General features: G+C 58.5%; 1 protein-coding gene across 4 annotated transcripts in view; it reads left to right on the plus strand.

The window, feature by feature from the left end:
* Positions 1 to 21,736, plus strand: part of SCAP (SREBF chaperone) — an 84,316-nt gene extending 62,580 nt beyond the window's left edge. For 2 of the 4 annotated variants that reach the window (XM_025193656.1, XM_025193659.1), the window contains 15 exons: positions 3,572 to 3,684; positions 4,708 to 4,802; positions 10,289 to 10,387; positions 10,818 to 11,036; positions 12,105 to 12,532; positions 13,486 to 13,680; positions 14,106 to 14,307; positions 15,797 to 15,912; positions 16,051 to 16,618; positions 17,581 to 17,666; positions 18,028 to 18,110; positions 18,771 to 19,024; positions 19,340 to 19,420; positions 19,661 to 19,867; positions 20,135 to 21,736. In XM_025193656.1, coding sequence (XP_025049441.1) covers positions 3,572 to 3,684; positions 4,708 to 4,802; positions 10,289 to 10,387; positions 10,818 to 11,036; positions 12,105 to 12,532; positions 13,486 to 13,680; positions 14,106 to 14,307; positions 15,797 to 15,912; positions 16,051 to 16,618; positions 17,581 to 17,666; positions 18,028 to 18,110; positions 18,771 to 19,024; positions 19,340 to 19,420; positions 19,661 to 19,867; positions 20,135 to 20,380 — 2,992 coding nt within the window. In that variant the 3' untranslated portion in view covers positions 20,381 to 21,736. The remainder of the gene's footprint in view (positions 1 to 3,571; positions 3,685 to 4,707; positions 4,803 to 10,288; positions 10,388 to 10,817; positions 11,037 to 12,104; positions 12,533 to 13,485; positions 13,681 to 14,105; positions 14,308 to 15,796; positions 15,913 to 16,050; positions 16,619 to 17,580; positions 17,667 to 18,027; positions 18,111 to 18,770; positions 19,025 to 19,339; positions 19,421 to 19,660; positions 19,868 to 20,134) is intronic. The other 2 variants (XM_025193657.1, XM_006037213.3) reach the window with 2 other exon arrangements.
* The last annotated feature ends 1,035 nt before the right edge of the window (positions 21,737 to 22,771 follow it).

Below are 22,771 nucleotides of genomic sequence, written 5' to 3' on the forward strand. Positions count from 1 at the left end.
TTCCAGACCCTGGCCACTAACTGTGAAGAAGTTCTTCCTGATGTCCAATCTAACTCTGCTCTCTGCTAGCTTGTGGCCATTATTTCTTGTACCCCCTGGGGGCGCCTTGGTGAATAACTACTCACCAATTCCCTTCTGTGCCCCCGTGATGAACTTATAGGCAGCCACAAGGTCACCTCTCAACCTTCTCTTGCGGAGGCTGAATAGATCCAGTTTCTCTAGTCTCTCCTCGTAGGGTTTGGTCTGCAGGCCCTTAACCATACGAGTGGCCCTTCTCTGGACACTCTCCAGGTTATCCGCATCCCTCTTGAAGTGCGGCGCCCAGAATTGCACGCAGTACTCCAACTGCGGTCTGACCAGCGCCCGATAGAGGGGAAGTATCACCTCCTTGGACCTATTCGTCATGCATCTGCTGATGCACGATAAAGCGCCATTGGCTTTTCTGATGGCTTCGTCACACTGCCGACTCATGTTCATGTTGGAGTCCACTAGGACTCCCAGATCCCTTTCCACTTCCGTGCCACCCAGCAGGTCATTCCCTAGGCTGTAGGTGTGCTGGACATTTTTCCTCCCTAGGTGCAGCACTTTGCATTTCTCCTTGTTGACTTTGCATTTCTCCTTGATGGCTTCTGTGCCGTAATTATGTGCTGTCGGTAGAAAATTCTGCAGCATCTTGAGAGACGGAGAGTGCAGGGAGTACAGCATCCTTACTCGCTGTGAGTACATGGCCGCAGCCAAACTCCTTGCAGACACTGCTCTTTAAATACACAGCCCTTTTGTGCTGTGGTAAGTGCGTGGGCTGAAGCCAACTTCCTCCTGTCGTTCTCAAGCCTTCTAACTGCAGCCTTTTGACAGCTGCCACGCAGGGAAGCAGTGTGTGCATTTAACCCATGTGCCTATAACCAAAGCTTGTTACAGTGTAAGGCAACACGCTGGGGCTGGCACTGAGGTATGCAGCTAAGTGAATGATGCCCCTGCCAGGTTTGTGCCTAAGTGAAGTTCCCTGTAAATTGAATAGAGCTAAACAGCGCAGGAGCGGAGTCCATTCTTCACTTTCCTTATCAGTGCAGTGAAACGCCTGCATTGTTTAATTCTGAACAAAGATGCCACCAGCCTGCTGTGCCGAGGTGCCCTGGTAGCCGAGGAGCCCGTCTCCAGAATGTAGGTCCAGCAAAATGACTTTGGCTCCGCACTGAGTGGGGAGATGACCGAGCAGGGTTTTTCCTCTAGACCACGGCTGGTCTGGACAGCTAATCCGTGGAGGAGGGTAGAGCTCCCTAGTAGAAATCTGTTACATAACATCTTTCCCCACCCCACCTGGGAAGCGTAGAAGAGTCGGGCTGGCAGGGCCACGGGAAGTCAGGCCCCTGCTCTGGGCAGGATCAGTCCTGTCCGAAACATCCCAGACAAGTGTTTACCTGGCCTGCTCTTAAAAACTTGGAAATAAACTCACAGGCACAACTACCAGGCACAACGCCCGATATATCAGAAACGTGTCTTAGCTTACCAAAGGCAAAGCAGGGCCGTGCCAGTGTCCTGCCACTGCAAGCACTGGAAAGAGTTTGTTAAAAATACATTCGAGAGATCCCAGCCATGCCCCCACTACAGAGGAAGGCAAAGCCCCTCAGTTGGTACCAGTCTGACCACGGGGCATTGGTCTGACCCTGGGTAGAGGGACAAGACCCTCTAGCCAGGAATCTCCAGCTTTAATTCTCAGCAGGAGCATTGGCACAGCCCAGTCATCATCCCCAGCTTTGGCTCTGAGAAAGGTGAATAAAAACCCCTGACACCTGTAGCAAAAAATGTCTTTCCAGCCCCTTGGGGCACCCAGCAAAGCCCTGGAAACTTGTGTCATAATGTAGGGGAGCTGGAAAGTGGCCTTCACCTCACAGGCAGCACAGGAGAGCACATTAGCTAGTGCATCCCCCCTTGCTGACCTTTGCCTAGCAGATGGGCCAGTGTGTGCATTGCTCTGCCCTGCTCCGTGCCTGTGCTCGTCTGAGAGCTGCGCCCTTTTCCCCTTGCAGAGTTCACTGGCCAGCTGGCTGCTCAGCGAGAGCCTCCTCCCACCTGCAGGAGCTCATGGGAGCCGCCAGCAAAGGGCAGCCCAGGGCACAGGTTGAGTTCTCCCTCTTATTTTCCAAAAGAGCAACAGCCGCTTCACCTTGTTTAAAGAATCGATCGGAGTGAAAGAGCTGAGTTAGCAGCGGCCCTGAGCAGATCATGTTCTTAGCAGCAATGTCTGAGCTTGCAAGAGGCAGGACAGCGGCAGGAGACATCTCTTCTGCTCTCACTTGTATGTGTGCACCTGCTGCCAAAGCCTTGTGCATTACTGAGGCACGTGTGGGTATAGGGCTCAGCATGGGGACCAGCCGTGCAGCAAGCAGAGTGGGTTCATTTGGCTGCAGTACTGCTGTCTCACTGTTGTGCCCAAGGCTGGCTTGCCAAGGAGCTGAGTTTCCTTCTCAGCTCTTTCTCCGCTGGGTCCTCTCAGTGCCATCGGTGCTTGCAGGGTGGCCATTCACTTCTGTGGCCCGGACAAGGTGGTGGCATCTGTGAATTAATCTTTCCTGGGCTGGTGTGAGCAGCAGGGAGCACAGCAGGTGGTTTTTCAGGGGAGGCAGGAGGGCTGAATAGAGCCCCACAGTGATCTGAGACAGGGTTATTTTGCCATGTGCCACGTTTCAAAGGACAAATTGCCATTGGAAGCATCTTTCCAAGCCTTGAATGAGAGTTTTCCCTGGCAGGGTTTGCTTCAATCGTGTTCAGGTTACATCTCTGCTGCACACTGCAGGGATGCCTCTGTGGGGGCTAGCTGGGGCCTGGGAGCAGTTGGGTGGCTGAGCGGGGATATCTGGATGGCTGATCCCCTCTGCCTTGACAGGGTGGAGGATCACCACCCAGGCTGCAGGGCTTTCTTTCAGCAGAGGGAAGCTGTGGGTTAGACACTGTACAGTAGGGCCTCAGCTTTGGCCCAGCCTGCATGGGGTTGCGCTGGCCTGCGGACACAAGGGTTCCTGCTCCATTCAGCGCAAAGGCTGCCCACATCTGTAGCTTGCAGGGAACTTGGTACTCTAGTTGGTGAGTTTGCAACCTGCCCCCCAGGCATCTCACCCAGCCCCACGGCCCTGCCCTGCTCCTCTCCCTGAGAAGCTTTGACATGGCTTGGCTGGACAGACATGAGGACCTCCTGTGACTCGGCAGGGGGTGTAATGCTGATGCCCGGCTGCAACCCTGACTGTTTATCATTAACTGCATTGCAGCAGTGCTTAAAGCTCTGACCTTGGCTCCAGGCCCTGCGGTGTTATGCGCTGTACAAACACACTCAGGAGGCCAAGTCCTTGGAGCGCTCGCTGTGTGAGTTAAGGACAGCATTCGATGGCCAATTCACCAGCAAACACAAAATGTCAGCACCTCTCTCCTGCTCCCAGACTAGCATTGTCTGAGGGAGGACGTTACTCCAGCCTGAACAAAGTCCCTTGGGCCTTGGTTGTCACTTAATCCATTCTCCTGCCTCATTTCTCAGCTCTGTTCATCACTCTCTGCTCCCTTTCTGTTCACATTCCCCCAGGGAGATCTTTCCATACCTGGTGGTGGTGATCGGGCTGGAGAATGTCCTGGTTCTCACCAAGTCGGTTGTCTCCACACCGGTTGACCTGGAAGTGAAGCTAAGGATCGCGCAAGGTATTTGACAGCTCTGGGAAGGAGGAAGTTCGCTTTCGGTCTGAAGGAGGGTATCCTGGGACTAGGGGCTGGGAAGGAATGTCACACACAGTCTGAGAAGGGAGAAAGCAGGACCGCATTTGGAGCTGGGAATCATATTGACTGTCTTTAATAGTGACTGCAGCTGCTGCTGAGAGCTAGCGAAAGCCCATAAATGTGGCCCCTGGTCACTGGGGTTCCCAGACCTGGCCCTGGCTTGTGCATGCTAGGTAAGCTAATATGGAGTGATCACCAGCAAAAGGAAAGCCCTGGCATTTCTTAACGTTGGTCTCTGGTGCCATGTCCACTTGGAGCAAAGACGGCCAACATGCTGCCTCCAAGGCAGATGCAGTCCCATGGCTTGTGTGGCAGGCTCCATGTCTTTAATAGGCCAGTGTTCCCCAGGGAGACCTTGTGGGGATGTAGAAATGAACTCAGTCTGGAAATTAAAAGGTTTCTGGTCACCAGAGGACTGGGGGGCTGAAGCAGCCTTCCAGTAGGGATAGTGGGGGCGAGGAACCTAACCTGCTTTAAGGTGGAGATTGCTACGAATGGAGCTATGTGGTGCTGGTGTCTGTGACAGCAGGAGGCTAAGTGACTGGGCCAGAAGGTCTCTTCCAGTCCTGGGCACCATCTTCCTAGATCCCACGCAGTGTCCTCCACCTGCTTGGATCAACATGGAGCTTTGCTGGCTGAGACGGTCTGTGCAGATCAGATCTGTGTGTTAACACAGGAAAGCAACGGCAATCTGCTCCCTTCAGAAAGAAGAAGAAAAGGAGACTTTTTTTTGACCTCAGGGAAAAATAATGCTTCTCTGCTGCCTTCTGGCTGAGTCTCAGAATAATCCCCGTTTCACGGGTAGCAAGGCTAAGGCCCAGAGCCTTCTCCTAGGTGGCATATAGGGGCAGAAATAGAACCCAGGAGTCCTGAGTGCCAATTCCCTGTTCCAGCGAGTAGTGAGTGCTGTCTCTTCCTTGTACCTGACTGCGTGTTTTCTTTCTCCAGGCTTGAGCAATGAGAGCTGGTCTATTATGAAGAACATGGCCACGGAGCTTGGGATCATCTTGATCGGCTATTTCACGCTGGTCCCAGCTATCCAGGTGCGTGCAGCTGTTCAGTGTCAGGGCTTAAGGGGGTTGTAGACAGGCTTGTAAGCTCACCTGTGACCATTCAGTCCTCAAGAGTCTCTTCCCTCCCATTGGAATTGCTGCCAGCTCTTGGAGCCCAGCAGTTGTTTGGCCGTGTGTTGTGACATCTCCCACGGCACAAGGAGAGGGTGTAAAGTATCAGACACTCCACGCAAATTGCAGGAGAATTCATAGCACTTCACTTCTCTGCTGCCTTCTCTCTGGGTTTCTCACAGCGCTTTGCAAACACCAAGGCTCCCGGCGCCACTTGTGAGGAGGGTCTGAATCAGCATGGAACCAGCGTCCTGGTGCTGTGCTAGCAGTCTCTGCAGGCAGGAGATGTAAATTGAGGCCTGGCGCATTTGCAGCCAGCTGCTATCCTCCTTGCTCTCCTCACTCTCGCCCTGCTTAGCTGAGAATCTCCCTCAATCTCTGCACAGCGTATGCAGTGGAGTGATGCAGCATGTCTCACCAGTCCCTCAGTCCCTCCCAATCAGTGTGTGGAAACAGCTTGTGAGCAGGACTGAATGACGGAAACAGGACCTAGGGCACAAATTGGTTATTATTTCTCCTGTCCTTCCAGTTTCTTGCTCTAGAAGGACAGGCCAGTCCCTCCCTGAGAAACTGGCACGATTCCTTTTTCATTACCCACCACTGGAGCCTTCCAGCCAACATCCTCTCGTATGCAGAGCGCCCCTCGGCCCCTTCTCCTCCCTTGCGACATGCTCCACTTAGCCTGGCTGCAGCCTGCGACCCTCAGGCTGTTCACAGCCAGTGACACATTTTTGTGTTACAAAAGCTGGGCATTTTAATTCCCTCCAATCCAATAACCCATAGATTTCAGGGCTCATCTATTCCCATAGAGTTCAGGGCTCATCAAGAATCTATTGGAAAATGGCATGAATTGAAAGCACAAGAGCGATTCCACCCCTACCCCATGCTGAGGGCACAGGCAGATGAACACACACTCTGGCGTGATGTACATTGGCTTTAGATGCTGATATAAATGTGATACCAGGATCAGGAACAAAAAGATGTGCAGCTGTCGTGCACTGGCTCCTCTATGGCTTGCTGCTCTCTGGTAGGAGAGCAGGGAGTAGCCTCTTTGCCTTTAGTGGCTGGCTACCCCAGGTTGGATGCAGCGCGGACAGACCATCATTACAATGCTGTAGCTTAACAATGCAGGAATTTTACCCCTCATTTTATCAGGGACAGTTCTCCACTGGATTGGTTGAAGTCACCCCAGTTTGGCAGGCTGGGTTATCTGTCCACTGCCTCTTTATGCTGGTGAATTGCTAATTATTGCCAAATACGCCAGTGTAAGTGTTTCTTCTGCCCCTGTCCTGAGTGGCTTTGTGTGGGTTGACTTCAGCCACTTCCAGAGTGAGCTAGGCAAGGCCTCTCAGTAGGTGCAGAATAGACACCTGCATGAGAGCCAGTGCAGAGGAGCTGTCCTGGATTTTCTTCCCATGATCATAAGCCCTTAGAGCTTTACAAAGGTGGGCATTACTACCCCCCTTTCACAGCCAGAGAGACTGAGTCCCTTTGGCAGAGGCCAGGAGTGGAACTGAGGTCTCTCACCTCCCAGCCCTTTGCCATCTCCACTGAACACTGCTGCTTCCAGCACCAGAGCTGCTGAGTCATCTGCAAGTCAAAGGTGACTCCCCTGATAACTGCTGCCAGTGTCCCTACCCAGCCAGGGTTTGTGCCAGGCCAGCCACGTGCACAGGTAATACTGCTGAGGCAGCGCCACGCTTCTCCCAGCAAGGGCAATAAGTCTCCCCACACTCCTGGTTACTGCTCCACAGCAAAAAGGTCAGCCATCTCGAATCCTCCCCCACACATCACAGTCCCCGATGGATGCAGAACTAGTGCCTGAGGTAGGGACATCCAGCAGGTTCCTCACCCAAGGGCTATTTTGGTGACTTGCCACATGTACAAGCCCAGTTTGTGTACAGTGGAGCAGGTTGAAGAGCGGATGGTGAAGGCGCCGTCAGCAGGGGCGAGAGGGTCCAGTAGGCTGAGTCCTGCTTGGGTGCAAGAAGGTCAAGCTCTCAGAAGGAGACAGAGCCTTGCAGGGTGAGTGAGCCCTGTAGGTCCTGACGCCTGTAGCTATAAACTGAGGGCGGAGCAGCCAAAAAAAGTGCTTAAGGAGTCCATGGGCTACCCTGGAAGAGGGTGATGCTGCGCCAAACCCTCATGATGGGGCTTGACAGTAGTTTTACAAAGAGTTTAGATTATGGATTTGTCTGGGGTAGTTTGGACAAGGCTGACCCTGCCTCAGGCAGGGGGTTGGACTAGATGTGACCTCTGCAGGTACCTTCCGGCTCCACTCCTCTATGGCCACGTCCAGACGAGCGTGGCTGTGCAATATGTGGTGCTGCAGGCACGTCTGTGGCGCCATATACTGCACGGTCAGTTGTTCTCCGCACTGCAAGGGAGCAGCACGGAGGGTTTTTTTGACCCCCGGATATCCAGGGGTCAAAAAAACTCATGGGGGGAAAAAAGCCGAGCAGCATATGCCACTCAAAACTGAAGCCTGGCTGGCCAGAACCATACTCCACCACTGGCCAGGCTCCGCATGGCAGGATCACCACTGCTGCAGCCCCAGGAGGCCCCCAGTACCCCAGGTAAGGCTGCCCCAGCCAACCCTACCCACCCAGGGTAACTTGCCACACGCCACAGCACGTTTGGCACAGGAATTCCCCAGGGGCAACTAGCAGCACAGGCTGCGCTGCCACTCGTTGTCCCCGGGGAACCAAATGTCCACGCATGTCTGGACACTGCTCATTATATTGTAATTGTTGTGTTATACTTGGTTGTCCCTTGATGTATGTGATCATCCCCACCGCCCATGCGTCACCCATGATCCTCTCCTGCTGCGACCTCCAGCTCTTCCAGGCTGCGTAGCAAAGCTGTCTTTGGGTGCTGCTCTGCTGGAGTGTGTATGTGCCTGTGTATGTGTGAGTGAAGGACGCAATGGAGGTAAGAAGTGAAGGACGCAGTGGAGATAAGATGCAGCACTAGTGTCGCAGAGTACAAGGAAACCAGGAGATAGAGATCTGGGCCGTGTGCGTCTGGCACTGACCTTTGCTCCTGGTTGCTGTGCAGCACAGCGCCAAATGCATCCGGGCTATGGACAGACGTACTTTCTAGCCCCTTTAGAAAGCTGGGGGGGACATTAGCTTATAAGCATTACATCTGCCTGGTCCTACGCAAGTGAGTTGATTTACTCTGATTGCAACTGTGGATGGAGCAGAGCTAACGCTGGAGCAGTTTTGCTGCCCTTCCATCATTGCAGAATCACGCAGACGTGACGGTTGCATAGTAACCGCTGATCCAGGTCCCCACTAGGGTTTATGTGCATCTGTGCCTGAGGCGTGGAGAGGAGCAGCAGATCCCTCAGCCTGAAGCCTGCTGTCAGCTCCAGGGGTGTAGGGGAGCCATGTTTTCCTCTGATTTTGTCCCGCTCTCTGGGGTCTCCCAAAGTTGGGCTTGATAGGACATGTCTTGCAGCCAGAACCAGTTGCAAATTGCATCTCCGCCTTTAAGGGATGGGGCAGGCATCCCTTCCTACTGTATGGCAGGCAGGCAGGAAGCCCCCTTGTCCCAGGATGGCGGCCCAGTTAAAACCTCACTGAGAAACCTCAGACCCATGAGAGGCAGTGCTTCTGTGCCTCGGGGGCTGACTGGGTGCCTGCCCTCTCCCACTCTCTCTGCCCTTTCAACCTCAGCCATCCAAAATGTCTGCGGTTCCCAGGGCCCGATCCTGCTCTCAGTCAAAGCCATGGGGGCAGCAGCATTGTGTGCATGGTCCGTACACAGCCAGTCTGTAGCGGGTCAGTACGGCAACCTTGGGTTCATCTGTCTTAGATCCCAGGTGGAGCGTAAGGAGACCTGAGCTGTGCACAAAACAGGGCTGACCCAGAGATTTGGGGCTCGGTGGGTGTCTGGTTAAGGGTGAAATCCAGCTGCACGTTCCTTCCCCAAGCCCAAGGGAGAACTCCAGCCTTTCTGTCCATTCCCCCCATCTCCAGCCCAGATGCGGAGCCGGAAGGAAATGCCTTTGCTGGTGGGGGTTTGCCAGAGGCAACAGCTGACTCAAAAACACTTCACTTTGCGGCCTGCTGGGTCTGTGCGCCGCCAAGTCCATGCAGGGCCCCAAGCAGCTGTTTGCACTGCTTGTGTCTGAGAGCAGCATTGGCAGGACAAGGGGTTGTGTCTAGGGCAGGACAAAGGGTCTGGATAGCCCAGCTGCTCCCTGTCCACCTCTGTCCCAGCTCTGTGGAGGTGCCTGGGAGGCAAACGACCCGCACAGCAGGGAGGGAAGGGGACCCCAGGGCTGCCTGTGCAGAAGGGGGAGCGCAGGATCTGTGGGGGGGTGTCTGCTGGCGTCGTTCTGCCACTGTGTCCTGAGCCTGCTGTTTAGCCCAGCACTGGTCCCGAGCTCTCCACATCCTTACTCTCCTGACCCTTCGCTGGGCTGGACAGGACCCTGCTCCCTCAAAGGACAGAGGAGTCCCGGGCACTAACACTCTTGAGAGGTAGCAGGTGGGGACCTGCATGATGCTGTGCACTGTGTTTGGGGCGGTGGCTTGCTGCACAGTTTCAGGGTCAGTAACTGCCCGTCCTCGTCCGCACGCTGACACCTGCCGGGAGAGAGGAGCATTGCAGGGGCTTCGGCCGGTCTCGCCTCCGATTCGTAGGATTTGACACGGAAAGGCTTGTTGAACTGTGGGATCCTTCCCTTGCCACCAGGCAGAGCTGGAGATTGAAGGATGCTGTCTGCTATCTGGCCAGTGCGGTTAGCCGGGGGCTTGTTCACATCCCACCAGCACCACCACTGCAGTTGGAACGGGTCGCCCCCGTAGCGGCAGGCCAGTGATTGCTTGAGTCCGGAGACTGAGCTTCTTGCATGCTGGAGGAGGTCAGGCATGTTGCTGGTCCTGCGGTGAGATCACGTGCCCAGGAAGCTGCAAGTGCTGGCTCCGGGCCTGCCACTACACCATGGACTGAGTTCATGTCTCCTGCCTCACTTTCCCCAAAGCACGCTGAGATGTTTGGATAAGAAGCACAAGAAATGTTAGACCTGTTCTGCACATAAGCGGGCTCCAGAGCTCTGCAGTGGGACCCCGCCAACAGAACAAAGTTCACCCGCACAAATTAAACCGTGGGAAATCAGTGTTGCCAGCCAGGCATAAGTTTATAGATTGTAAGGGGCTGGAAGGGACCTTGCGAGATCATTGGGTCCAGCCCCCCCTGCACTAGGCAGGAAAGGCAACGGGTCAGGTGTCCCCAGTGAGGTGACCGTCCAGTCGCCTCTTGAAGATTTCCAGGGTAGGTGATTGCACCACCTCTGCAGGGAGCATGCTCAGGGCTGGGCGGTGGGCTTGCCTTTGAATACTTGCCGGGAGCCCAGAAGGCTTCTGTGCTGATGTGGGGCATATTGTGTCTTGCAGGAATTTTGCCTCTTCGCCGTGGTCGGACTGGTGTCTGACTTCTTCCTGCAGATGTTTTTCTTCAGCACCGTGTTGTCCATCGACATTCGCCGTATGGAGGTTGGTGCCCGGGCTGGGGGGATCCACGCCTGACGTTGCTGCTGCTTCTCCCTGCAATCTTGTTTCTCGTGCAGAGAGAAGAGTCAACGTGGGAGGTTGGGGAGGTGCTTGCTAGAGGTGGCAGGTAGAGGGAGGGACAGCAGCGGGCATATGCAGAGAACTGACATCCAGCAGGTGTGGTTGGGTGCGTGAGAGAGATGCCAGCGACACCCAATCGCTGGGCCGTGGGTATGCATGGCTGGGAGAGCCTGGGAATGGACGGCCACACACACGAGGCTGGGTGCTCAGGTGCACATGTGTATCTGCAGACCATGGGAACGGGCCTGGCCTCACCTGCTCAGGCCCGGACCCATGTACAGCCAGGTGATTCAGGGATCATGTCTCTCTGGAAGTCTGTCACCTCCCTGACCCCTCTGCTGTCCTTTCACAGCTTGCGGACCTGAACAAACGGCTGCCTTCAGAAGCCTGCCTGCCCCCAGCAAAGTCCATCAGCCGCTCCCAGCGGTATGAGCGCCAGCTGGCCATGCGCCCTGCCACTCCGCACACCATCACCCTGCAGCCCTCCTCCTTCAGGAACCTGCGCCTGCCCAAGAGGCTGCGGGTCATCTACTTTTTCGCCAGGACCCGGCTGGCCCAGAGACTCATCATGGTACGTGCAAGCTCTCGGCTGTCTGGTGCACCCTGCTGACCCATTTCTGGGGGCTGCGTTTCCAGAAAAAGAAACGTGGCTTCTTGAGCAGCTTTGTTCCCCTCAAGCTTCGTGTTCTCCTCGCAGTGGTGGTGTCATCAGGAAAGCAGCTCCCTGCGAGCCCTGTCTGCCTGTTTCCGTTGGCTCCAGGGCTCTGCTCAGTAATTAGAGCACAAAATTTAACTGACACTGAGCAGTGATTAGTGGGCTATTCCCAGTTCCCCTCTAGCCAGGCTCCTTTTAGTTACTTGAAGGCATCTCTGCAGAGGCATCCTTTCAGGAGTGGTTGAATGAGGAGAGAAGAGAGATCCTGAAAAGGACAAGTACTCAGCTCCTGGGGCAGTGTGGAGGGAAGGGTTAGGGCTTTTCATCACACGGAGATGAAACTATTTTCCACGCTGCTTCAGGCAGGTCACTCACCCTGCTGGAAACTTGGCAGCAATGAGCCATTCTCCTGGTACACAGGGGAGTGTGGCTGTGCATGTGTGCGTGGCACAAATATCACAGAAGCACAGCTAGTCAGACCAGCAGGGCCTTCTGGAGGTCCCTTCCAGTCCAGCCCCTTGTTCTAGGCAAGACCATCCCTGTCTAAACCATCCCAGACAAGTCCTAAAACATTACAATCAACCCTGTTGCACAAAGCACAATGCCCCAAAAGACGAGGAACACCCAATCCTGGCACAGGTAGCACGGGGACGAGGGCTGGCAGGGTCCTATTGCTCCCAGGGTTGTTACAATGCACTCAAGAGACCCAGGGCAGATGTCCTTATGTGATGGAGACCAGGAGTTCCTAGACATTCATAGTGTCAGGCTTCTGTGGGTGCTTTGCTGCTTTACAAATCCTCACAGCTCCAGCCGAAGTCAGGGGGGTTCGATCCTGCTGGAGCAGGACTGTCTCTGTGGGAGGCTGTTGACAGCAGGCCAGATAGCACGTAGTGTCTGGGAGGGCCCTGTGCAGTGGGGATGTTGGCCACTGTGGGCAGGGCACCGGGTTTTAAACACTCTTGTCTCTCCGCTTGTGCCGTGCAGGCCGGGACGGTGATTTGGATTGGAATCCTGGTCTACACTGACCCCGCCGGCCTCCGTACCTACCTCACGTCGCAGGTCACCGAGCAGAGCCCTCTGGGAGAGGCAGGGTTGCCCCCCATGCCCGTGCCCGGTGGGGTCCTTCCCGCCGGGGATGCCAAGATCGACCTCTCTGTCTTCCCGGCGGACCCCGTGCTGCTGTCTGAGAACCAGACGCAGCAGCGGGAGCAGAAGGCGGGGCTGGAGTCCCTGGACCAGCTGGAGGAGGACGCGTGGGCCCAGGGAGCAGAGAGCAGGGGGAACGGGCAGCCAGAGCTGGGCACTGCTGCAGAGGTGACATGGGGGGCAGAGGACGAGGAGATCTGGAGGAAGCTGTCCTTCCGGCACTGGCCAGCCCTCTTCAGCTACTACAACATCACGCTGGCCAAGAGGCAAGTGGCTGGGAGCGTGGGGGCTGCGGCCCTGTGCGGGCCCCACAGAGCCCAGCAGGCCGGGCTCAGCCCTCCTTCAGAGCAGACAAACCAAGGGCCTGGACAAATGGACCAAAGACAGCGAATTGCCTGGGCATGGGGACTTGCCCAGAGCAATGGCTCTGGGGTGGCTGCCTGCTCTTACACTGCAGTAACTGGAAGCTGACCTGGGGCAGCTTAGCCCTGAATGAAACTTAAGCTGCCCTGGTTTAACTCACGTACTGCGGGGTAACTGCTCCATGCTAAGTCCCTGCCCCATTTTGACTTGCTGTCCTTTGTCCGTGGCTGGAGTCCCTGCTGCTGGCTGGGACTGGCTCTCCAGGTTGTTTCTGCTCTGCCTGGCGCCTCTTCGTCTCAGTGCTTTTTGCCTTAAGAATGGGGGTTTCTGGTTGATCCAGTCATCCCTGACCTCTCCCACCTTGCTGCGGTGAGCGATGTGCTTGGCTGTTTCCCTTCACTCCAGAGGCAGCTGCATGTCAGTGCTGCCACATGGGTACGTTTGGAGGCAGTTTGTGGCCTGCTGCAATTAAAGGCCCAGCCTATGTCAGAGGGATGCGTTCTGGTTCAACCACACACTCTGGCTAGATGTTGGGGTTGCCGGATTGGGTTCCCCACCCTGGGTTATGCAGGAGGTGAGGTAGTGGTGCCTGCTGTCTGTGAAACCCAGGTGGCCACGCGGGTGACCTGCTCCTACGCTGGCTCTTTGCCCCCCTCGCAGAGCTGGGGAGATGGAGCGGAGTCTCACTGGGTTTTGGTGTGGAGCCTAGTGGCTTCCTGAGAGACTGGACAGAGCAGTGGAGGCTATGCTGGGGGGCCCAACCCTGGTCCCCAGGGGATGGGGAGAGTCTGGATGCTCCAACGGGGTCCTTCCCTGTCAGTCTAAGTTGGTCTGTGGTCTTCCCTTCCCCTCGCAGGTATATCAGCATCCTCCCGGCGATCCCCGTCACCCTGTACCTGAATCCACAAGAGGCCTTAGAAGTGCGCCATCCCCAGGAGGCCAATCGCTACCATTCCTTCTTCCCCGTGGGCCACGGGAGATCGGAGGCGGAAGGGCGAGTTGCCGAGGGCTCACCCAGGCTGCAGGGGCACCACGACGTCACCCTGTACCAGTAAAGAGCTTGCACAGCCCCAGCACACAGCACTCCCCTCATGCGCTTCCCTGACTGCCCCATTGCCCAGCCAGGGCAGCCTCCTTCCCTGCAGCAGCAGGTCACCCTCTAGCTCTTCGTGGGGCATGGGGTGGACACATACATAGGCTTACTTAGCCCAGGCTGCTCATTTTCAGCCGCCGAACATTAATCAGAGCATTGGAGTTGGAGAGGACCCCCAGGGTCTTCTACTCCAAACCCCTGCAGCAGGTGTGGCCCTGACCCATCCCAGACAGACACCCGCCCAGCCCCTCCATTCACAACTTAGTTGGGCTCAGAGGCTGCGAACTTCCTGGCAGGGGCTACCACGTGCACCAGCACGTGCCAGTGGGGCCGGTGTGTTGGGGTAAGGTACAACTAACACACCGGTGTGTCTTGCCCACCAGGGTTGCAGCGCTGGGCCTGGCCTCCGGCATCCTCCTGGTCCTTCTGCTCTTCTGCCTGTACAAAGTCTTCTGCCCCAAGAACTATGGGCAGAACGGACTCTCACACACGCGAAGGAAGAGAGGGGACCTGCCCTGTGACGATTATGGTTACTCACCGCCCGAGACGGAGATCGTTCCTTTGGTTCTCAGAGGTCACCTTATGGTAGGTTGGCTTGGGCTGGATTACGCATATCTGCTCCAACAGGCTTTGTTAGGAGAGACCTGTATTTGTAATCCATGCCCTCCTGCTTCGTGCTTCTGTCAGCCACGAGTGCGAGACCTGACGGGCCAGTCTGGTGGCCTTATTGTAGCACAGAGGTAAGTCGTGGGGACCCGGGATTGACAATCCGGAGCAATGTAGCCAGCACACAGTGCACCACCAGACGTGGCATGGCCCGGTTCTTTTCCAGTTGTCTCAGGGGCTGCTTTTCAGTACGTCTTGGGCTCTTGTATTCCTGAGTGTAGGCTGCTACACACGTTGAGAGACCTCGTCTTTTCCCAGACAGCTCAGTGGCCAGGGCAGTCACCTGGAAAGTCAGAGGTCCTGGGTTTTCAACACCCCCCTCACCCAGAGGGGCCTTGAACCTAGCTCTGACTTCCTAGCACAGCACCCTCCCCACCTCCCCACAGCTCAGCCATTACCCAGACCCTTCTTTGGCATTCCCCCTGGCATTTCACCCCAGGCAGCTTCAAGAGGGCTGAGAGAGACAGGAGGCTGTGGGGAAGGAAGTAGGCTAGAGGGTGTGTAGCTCAGTGAGGTGTCTGCTGGCCTGGGAAGGACTGCAGCCCTGCTCCTGGTGAGGCAGAAGTGTCCGTCCATCCTTTTCTGCCAAGGGCAGCGGTAGGGGCTCAGCTTCACCTGGGACACTGCAGAGGGGTACAAGCAGTGCCTGGCCTGTGGGAAGTCAGGGATCAAACCTCCTCTAGGTGAGGGGGGCCTGGGGCCCAGAGCTTCCAGCTTCTCAGACAAGTACACTGAGCCCTGGGGGCTAACAAAGGCTGTACATGTGCAGCTTGTCTGCTCCTGCGGCTCAAGCCCATGACCACGGGTTCTGGGGGACTCCATGCGGAGGCGTCCGGTTCTTCATGCCAGCAAGGAGCATGCATAGGGCCTCTGACTCTACCGTCACAGACTAGTCATGTGGTTATCTTCATATGCAGGGCTGTGCACCCAGCAGTGGAAAACCCAGTGCCCTGGAGAGGTCCAAAACCACATAGACAACCACGAAAGACCAGGCCACCAGTGGTGCTGCGTGGTAGCCAAATGTAGGGGGCATTGAACCTGCCCCTTCCAGCGTTGTGCACATGAAGTCTCTGGCTGCTCTCCCTTTGTGTGTGGAGCAGTCCAGCATGAGCGGGCACTCACAGGGTGGGCTGGGGCCCGCAGCCTCTTCAGGCTAGATTCATCGGGAAGTGGAAGGCAGTTGAAGCCTGCTTTGCTTCTGCTGTGTGGATACGGCACTGGGCTCCTGGGGCAACCCCTGCCCTGATGCAGCGTGGAAGGGCCCGAGCCCGCTGGTGGTTTGGAGCTGGGCATCGCTGTGCAGGGGGTGCTCGGTGCTTGGTGTACGGGCAGCCCCGAGGAAGGCGATGGCTGGAAACCAGAGGTGTTGCTAGCTCCTTGCTCACCCAAGCCTGTGTTCCCTTCTCAGGACATCGAGTGCCTGGCCAGTGATGGGATGCTGCTTGTCAGCTGCTGCCTGGTGGGGCAGATCCGTGTGTGGGACGCACAGACCGGAGACTGCCTCACTGTCATCCCCAAGCTGGGGTACGTGGCCACTGCTGCTTTGCCCTTTTCCTTCCACAGTCCTGAGGCTGCTGTAGCAGTCCAGTCCCACCTGTCCCTCCTGGGCCCAATCCCAGCCCGTAGGGAAGGGCACACTAACCTGCAGCTGCTGCATTTCAGGTTGCGAAGGGACAGCAGTGGCATTTTCGATTACCAGGAGGGCTGGGACCAGAGCCCAGACGCCAAGTGCGGGCCAGAGGAGTGCTACGACAACGGCCACCAGCTCAAAAGGATGCTCAGCCCTCCCCAGCCCCCACTCTTCTGTGACCAGCCGGACCTCACGTCTCTCATCGACACCAACTTCTGCGAGCAGGCGAGAGCGGCGTCGGAGACGCGGCACCGCACGGTCTGCGCCCACCAGAAGGAGGCGGGTTATGACTTCGGCAGCCTGGTGGGGAAGGCCTACGAGGAGCACAGCGCTTTGAACTGCATGAACTTCACGGGCTTCTCCACCCCGCACGGACAGGTCGGGCTGTGCACGGGAGCCAGCGGCTCCCGGTCCCCCAGCTGCGGGAGCGGGGAGAGCGGGTGCAGTGCCCGCAGGAGGAGCCTGGGGGACGAGGTGCTTCCCGGATTTGACAAGTCCTCGCCTGTGCCCACCTGGAGCGGCGATTTCGAAAGCTCCGTCTGGAGCTTGGATCTGCAGGGGAACCTCATTGTGGCTGGCCGCAGCAACGGGAAGCTGGAGGTAAGGGAAGGGGCCGGGGTGCTTTCCCTGGAGGGAGGGACCAGATGCCGTGAGCAGCATGCCAGCAGCTAGGGCCCCAGCTGGGTTAGGGCCCAGGCTGCCAGCCCTCGTCCCCATGGGGCAGCTTCAGGTTCTTTTAGGGGCTTTGGACAGGAGCGTCTGATGGATGCAGAGACTGTGCGTCAGGATGAGATCTTCATTTAGAAATGTCTGTCATCTGCTCCGTCATCGTCAGCGCATTAAGCGCTTATCTTTCTGTTCTGTTCAGAGGATTAAGCTTTTTCATTACCACACAAACAGGAGCCCCTTTGAACCAGGCGAGACGATGATATGATTCAGATTGCATCAGGTGGCAGCTGCCCTCAAAGGGTTTAGAAAGCAGCTAAGATGCTCTAAGTTAATGAACTATTTTGGTTGTTGCTATAACTCAGTGCGCCATCAAACTGAACACTGTTTTTATCAACATGTCATGAAATGACCTAAAGAAATAAGAGCAATAGAAACAGCAACATAAAATAAGTTTAGGAAATGAAACTCCAATATTTTTCCAAAGCTGAATTAAAAGCAAACTGTTTCAAACTTTGCTGTTGCCTGCTCATGGGAAGGGATCTCAGTGCATGAAATCTGCTGTCATCTGGACAGTGTTTCCCATCAAAACACTTAGAACAAAACTCTCCCACTCAGCTTTTGATGCAGGCCGCGATCCTTCCCGGAGAGGGCAGGAGCACACAGACATGCTATGCAGTGCAGTGCATGTCTTTCACCTTTTAAATGTGCTCCTGAGCACCGGGCTCTTGTTCTGAACAGCACCCCGGAGCATCTGGCGTTGACCTTTGTGTCCAGTCCGGGTTCAAACAGAACTGGGCCGGCCGCCAGCAGGAGGACGAGCGCCGGCGGTGCTGGGGCAGAGAGATGCAAGCCCTGGGGCCCGCAGGCTGCCTTTCACACGGCCTCTCTTACAGGTGTGGGACGCCATCGAGGGGACCCTGCGCTGCAGCAACGACGAGGGCCAGTCGGGCATCACGGCACTTGTGTTCCTGAACAAGAGGTGACTGACCGCCTCTGACGTTTCCCTTGTCTGTCCGCACCCCCCGTGTCATTTGAAGCCAGCTGTCAGCACAGCTGCCAGGATTCATGCTGACGTGGGTCAGGCAGCTGCAGGCTGTGCTGACGAGTCCCCCCTTTTCTGGCCAGCACATCGGTGTCTCCTGCTGGGTACAAGAGCTCTCGCACCCTGTGTCTGGGCCTGTTCCCAGCAGCCCTATCCCCTCCTCATCAGCACGTGCATCAAAGCTATGGCAAGGGGCATGCGAGTGCAGCCTGGGCAGTATAGCCCTCACTCTGCTTCTGGAGGTGTCTCCAGATCTGGCCTCACCATGTACTCACGTGCGTGTGCTTCTGTCCACCAGGATCGTGGCCGCCAGGCTGAACGGCTCCTTGGACTTCTTCTCCCTGGAGACGCGCGCGTCCTTCAACCACCTGCAGTTCCGAGGTGAGCGAGTGCCGGGCACGCTGCACAGCCAAGGACGACATGGGGAGACCTCGGTCTCTCTTCCCCCGTCCCCTCCCCGTGCTCTCAGCTCATGTGTCCTCGCGCTCAGCATTGCCGCTCAGAAAACACGGGGAAGCCCCAGGGCTGAGCGCTGCAGTCGAGCCCTGAAGATCCCGGTGGTTCCTCTGCACGTAGCTGGGGAGGGAGGTGTACAAAGCCGGTTGGGGACAATGTGGTCCCAGCGTCGGCTCTGGAGACTGGGGCAGGGTAAGGTACGGGTTGGGGCCTTGCTGCCCGCACGGTTGTGTCCTGCTGATCGTCACCAGCAGCTGCTGCTGTGGGAGGGGGCTGGGACCCCCTGTGGCAGAGGGCCCCGGGGGTGCTGAGCAGCTGCTGCCTCTGTGTGGCTCGCCGGGGGCTCAGCCCTTGGGAAAAACCTGGCCCAGGGCATGGCAAGTCCAGCTCCAGAAAGGAGGTGCAGTCAGCGCTCACTTGCAGCAACACCTGGTAAGAGCAACTGCCGCTTACCAGCAACACCTCTCCTGGGCATAGCCCATCCTGAGATGACACATCCTCTAGCAGCAACGACTACATAAGAGCAACATGACAGCCATGCATTGCTGCTAACAGACTGGAGCTCTCCTCTGTGTCCCCGGCCAGGCATGGAGAGGGGGAGTGGGAGGCCAGCCCTGGCATGCGAGGCTGCCACAACCCGTGTGATTTGCGTGTGCATGCGTGTGCCCCCAGGAACACCCAGCAGGAGCAGCATGCCCTCCTCCCCTGTGTTCAGCAGCAGCGACGTCGTCCTGTGTCAGCTCACCCACACCGTGTCCTGCGCGCACCAGAAGCCCATCACAGCCCTGAAGGCGGCAGCGGGGCGGCTGGTGACAGGCAGCCAGGACCACACGCTGCGAGTGAGTGCCCTCCCACCCGGACCGCGGCCAACGGGGGTTGGGACTGACTCTGGGCGGGTAGTTCCCTCCCCACCTCCAACTAATTCGGGTGTGAAGCCACATGACTCTTGGCCTCATGTGCCCTCCTGCTGCGAATCCACACCCCACTTAGCTGGGGCTGAGGGATAGGCCTTGCACCCCGGAAGTCACGGGGGCGCTGGGATGCAGGAGATGGGTCGGGTGGATGGGGAAAGGAGCAGCAAGGCCTCGGGATGGGCTCCGGCAGGGGGGCTCATGCAGCACGGAGGCTGACGCCGGCTCCGCTCTGACCTGCAGGTGTATCGCCTGGAGGACTCGTGCTGCTTGTTCACACTACAGGGGCACTCGGGAGGCATCACTGCCGTGTACATAGATCAGGTGAGGAGGGGGTGCGGACGGGGGGTGCAGAGCGGGTTGCGGGGCAGCATCCTGTCGGGGCAGGCGGAGCTGGGCTGGGCCCCTGGGTCAGTACATGGCAGGTAAGTGCTGCCCAGCCCCAGCAGACGGTCAGCAGCCAGGCTGGACCCAGCTTTCAGACCTGGCCATGGTGCCTGGGTGCGAGCCGCGTGCCTCGAAGGCCTGGGACAGCCATGTCTCACGCAGCCCGTGTCCTCGCAGACAATGGTGCTGGCGAGTGGGGGCCAGGACGGTGCCATCTGCCTCTGGGACGTGCTGACGGGAAGCCGCGTCAGCCACATGTACGCCCACCGCGGGGACGTCACCTCCCTCACCTGCACCACGTCCTGCGTCATCAGCAGCGGCTTGGACGACGTCATCAGCATCTGGGACCGCAGCTCCGGGGCCAAGCTCTACTCGATCCAGCAGGTGGGCGGCCGGTTGCAGCACATGGGTGGGGGGGCTCGGTCCAGCCGTGGGGAGTGGGAGGGACCTTCCAGGCCAGGGCGGCTGGTTTCCTGGCAGGGTCCCTGGCTCTTCCTCCACCAGTGGCCCCTGTGCCCATCATACCCCTGCCATCCACGGTGTTATTGCGGGGCTGTCTGTCTGTCCGGCATGCTCCTCTGCAGGAGGGGGCAGGTGCCGGGGTTGGGGCTAGCTTGGCCCCCTCTGACAGCCCCCCTATGGCTCCTGCAGGACGTGGGCTGTGGGTCCAGCCTGGGCGTCATCTCGGACAACCTGCTGGTGACGGGGGGCCAGGGCTGCGTCTCCTTCTGGGACATCGGCTACGGGGACCTGCTGCAGACCGTCTACCTGGGCAAGAGCAATGAGTCGCAGCCCGCCCGGCAGATCCTGGTGCTGGAGAACGCCGCCATCGTCTGCAACTTCGGCAGCGAGCTCAGCCTGGTCTACGTGCCCTCCGTGCTGGAGAAGCTGGACTGAGCGGGGCAGGGCGGCCATGGGGGCATGGGGGGGTGGCACGTGGGCTGGTGGCGGAGCCCGCGTACACGTCTCCATCGCCCCGAGGCTCACCCCAGCCAGGGCTCCACGCCCCGGGGACCGGCTGCCTTCCAGCCGGGGCATGTGGGAGGTGTGGGGGTGTCACCCCATGGAGAAGAGGAGCAGGCCCAGTGCACAGTGGCTGGGGGGCCCTCCCCGGCGCCGGCCCAGCACGGCCAGGACCGTCCTGGGCACCCGGTGCTCCCTGCCCCCAGGGCAGTGGAGCAGGCCTGGCCCGGGAGCTGCTGCCCGGAGCACTGGGGCCCCCAAAGCACATGCAAAGCATCCCAGGGCCCCGAGTGGCCCCGATGGGGACGGGGCTGGGACTGTTCCTCTGCAGCCAGCGGGGGGCCTGCTCCCTGGGGCTCCCGGCAGCCTCCTCGCGCTGCTGGGGGGTGGCAGAGGGGCACAGCGGCCAGGCCCGCTCCTCGGAGGGGGTCAGCTCTCAGGTACCCCCAAGGAGCGGCCGGGCCAGGCCCCGCGCTGCAGCCTCGCCTGCCTTATTTATTTATATGCTGTACATATTTATTTATTGGCAGGGGCGAGGGGGCGCCTGCCGCCGCACACCAAAGCACCCGGCTCCACGCTCGGCGGAGCGGCCTTCGCCCTGCCCCGGGGGACGGCGCGGACACACGACACGACAGGGCTCTTCCCACGCAGTAACTTACCCAGCTCAGAGCCGGCTCCCGGCACGGGGCGCTGGGTGCGCTGAGTCTGCGGCCCCCGGGGCTGGGAGCAGGCACGTGGGCGCTGGGCAGCTCCAGCTGCGAGACACCTCACTTGGCCGGCCCCGGCTCCCGGCGACTGTCGTGTGTCCCCACGGCCCGGCTGGGGCAGAGTGGAGCCGCGCCCGCCATCCTTGCCTGGTGGGAGCGCAGGGGGCAGCAGAGGCGGCCCCTGGGCAGCAACGGGCAAGGCCCCGGCTGCAGGCACTGGCACCAGCATGAGGTCCTGGCCTGGGGGAGGAGGGATGTGCCAGGGAGCTGGTGCAGCCCATGGGGCCGGCGGGGTGGAGCACAGCAGTGTAAAGCAGCATTAACGGTTAGCCCCGCGCCACCCAGACCAGAGCCCACCCGTGGGGGTCATCTGAGTGGGGTGGGGGCAGCCAGCTGGGCCTGCCCCCCAAACCTGGGTGCCTGCGCTGGTCCCTGCCTGCTGCGCCCCCCCACCCATCGTCCGTCTGCACCACGCCGCGGGTGGCCTTACCCCGCTGTACGCTTTGTACTGTACAGGGGAAGCTTTTTGTACTGGACTGTGTTTTATAATGTGTACAGACACGCAGTAAACGGCACTAACTCAGCTGCGCCTCCGCCCACTCCCCGCGCCAGTCCTGTGGAGGGGACATGGGGGCACTGGGCTGAACTGGACTGCGGTGCACCCGGCCCCCGGCAGGGAGGTGTCCGGGCTTATGGGCATGGGAGCTGCCACGTGCTGGCCCAGGCCCCGGGACCCTCCTGCCCTGTGTCCCACGGCGGCTGACCTGGCCCCTCCAACAGCACGTGGGCGCATCAGGCTGTCGCGGGCCCTTGCCAGGCTCTTTGGCCCCTGTACGCTGGGCGGTTTCGTCCCCAGTGGAGAGGGATGGAGCCAGGCGGTCCTGGCCTCCCCAAGCAGGAGGTGCCTGAGGCCAGCGGGACCCGAGGGATCTTCATAGCTGGGGAGCAACCAGGGGACACCAGCGATTTCCCAGGGGTGTCCGGACGGCTGCAGCCACGCTGCCCCAGGCAAGCTGAGCTCCAGCGCTGCGCGGGTGTCCGTCACGGAGCTACCACGGGGTCGCTGGGAGCTTGTGCCCCAGCCCTGGGGTGAGAGCGGGGCCGTCAGCCCACTCACCCCTGCGTTAGCGGCTCATCCTGAAGGCCCGAGTCCTTGATAGTAGATGATATTAGAGCAGGGGCAAGAGCCGGCTTGTGGCGAGGCAGCAAGCTGAAGCCACTGAGGTGCGGCGGGATCTGGGTGACGTGGACACGTTGGAGACGCCTGTGGGGGGCAATGAAAACGGTTGCGGGGCTGGGGGACGCGAGGACATCAGGAACTGGCAGGTCACACACTTTGCACCTGACCCTCCTAATGAAAGCCGTCCCCGTGGTCGGGCTGACTGTGGGGCAGGTGCTGGGGAAGGCACTGCGTGCTGACCAGTGGGCAAAGCAAGACCAGCCCCAGCTACAGCATCCCAGACAAGGCTTTGTCTACCCGCGTCTTCAAAACCTCCAAGGATGGAGACTGCACCACCTCTCTGGGGAGCCTGTCCCAGCGCTTCACCACCCTCCTGGTGAGAAAGTTTTTCCTGCTATACAACCTCAACTTGCCTTGCTGCAGCTTGAGCCCATTGCT

This window comes from Alligator sinensis, unplaced genomic scaffold (assembly GCF_000455745.1).
Source record: "Alligator sinensis unplaced genomic scaffold, ASM45574v1 scaffold1675_1, whole genome shotgun sequence".
Taxonomy (NCBI): Eukaryota; Metazoa; Chordata; order Crocodylia; family Alligatoridae; genus Alligator; species Alligator sinensis.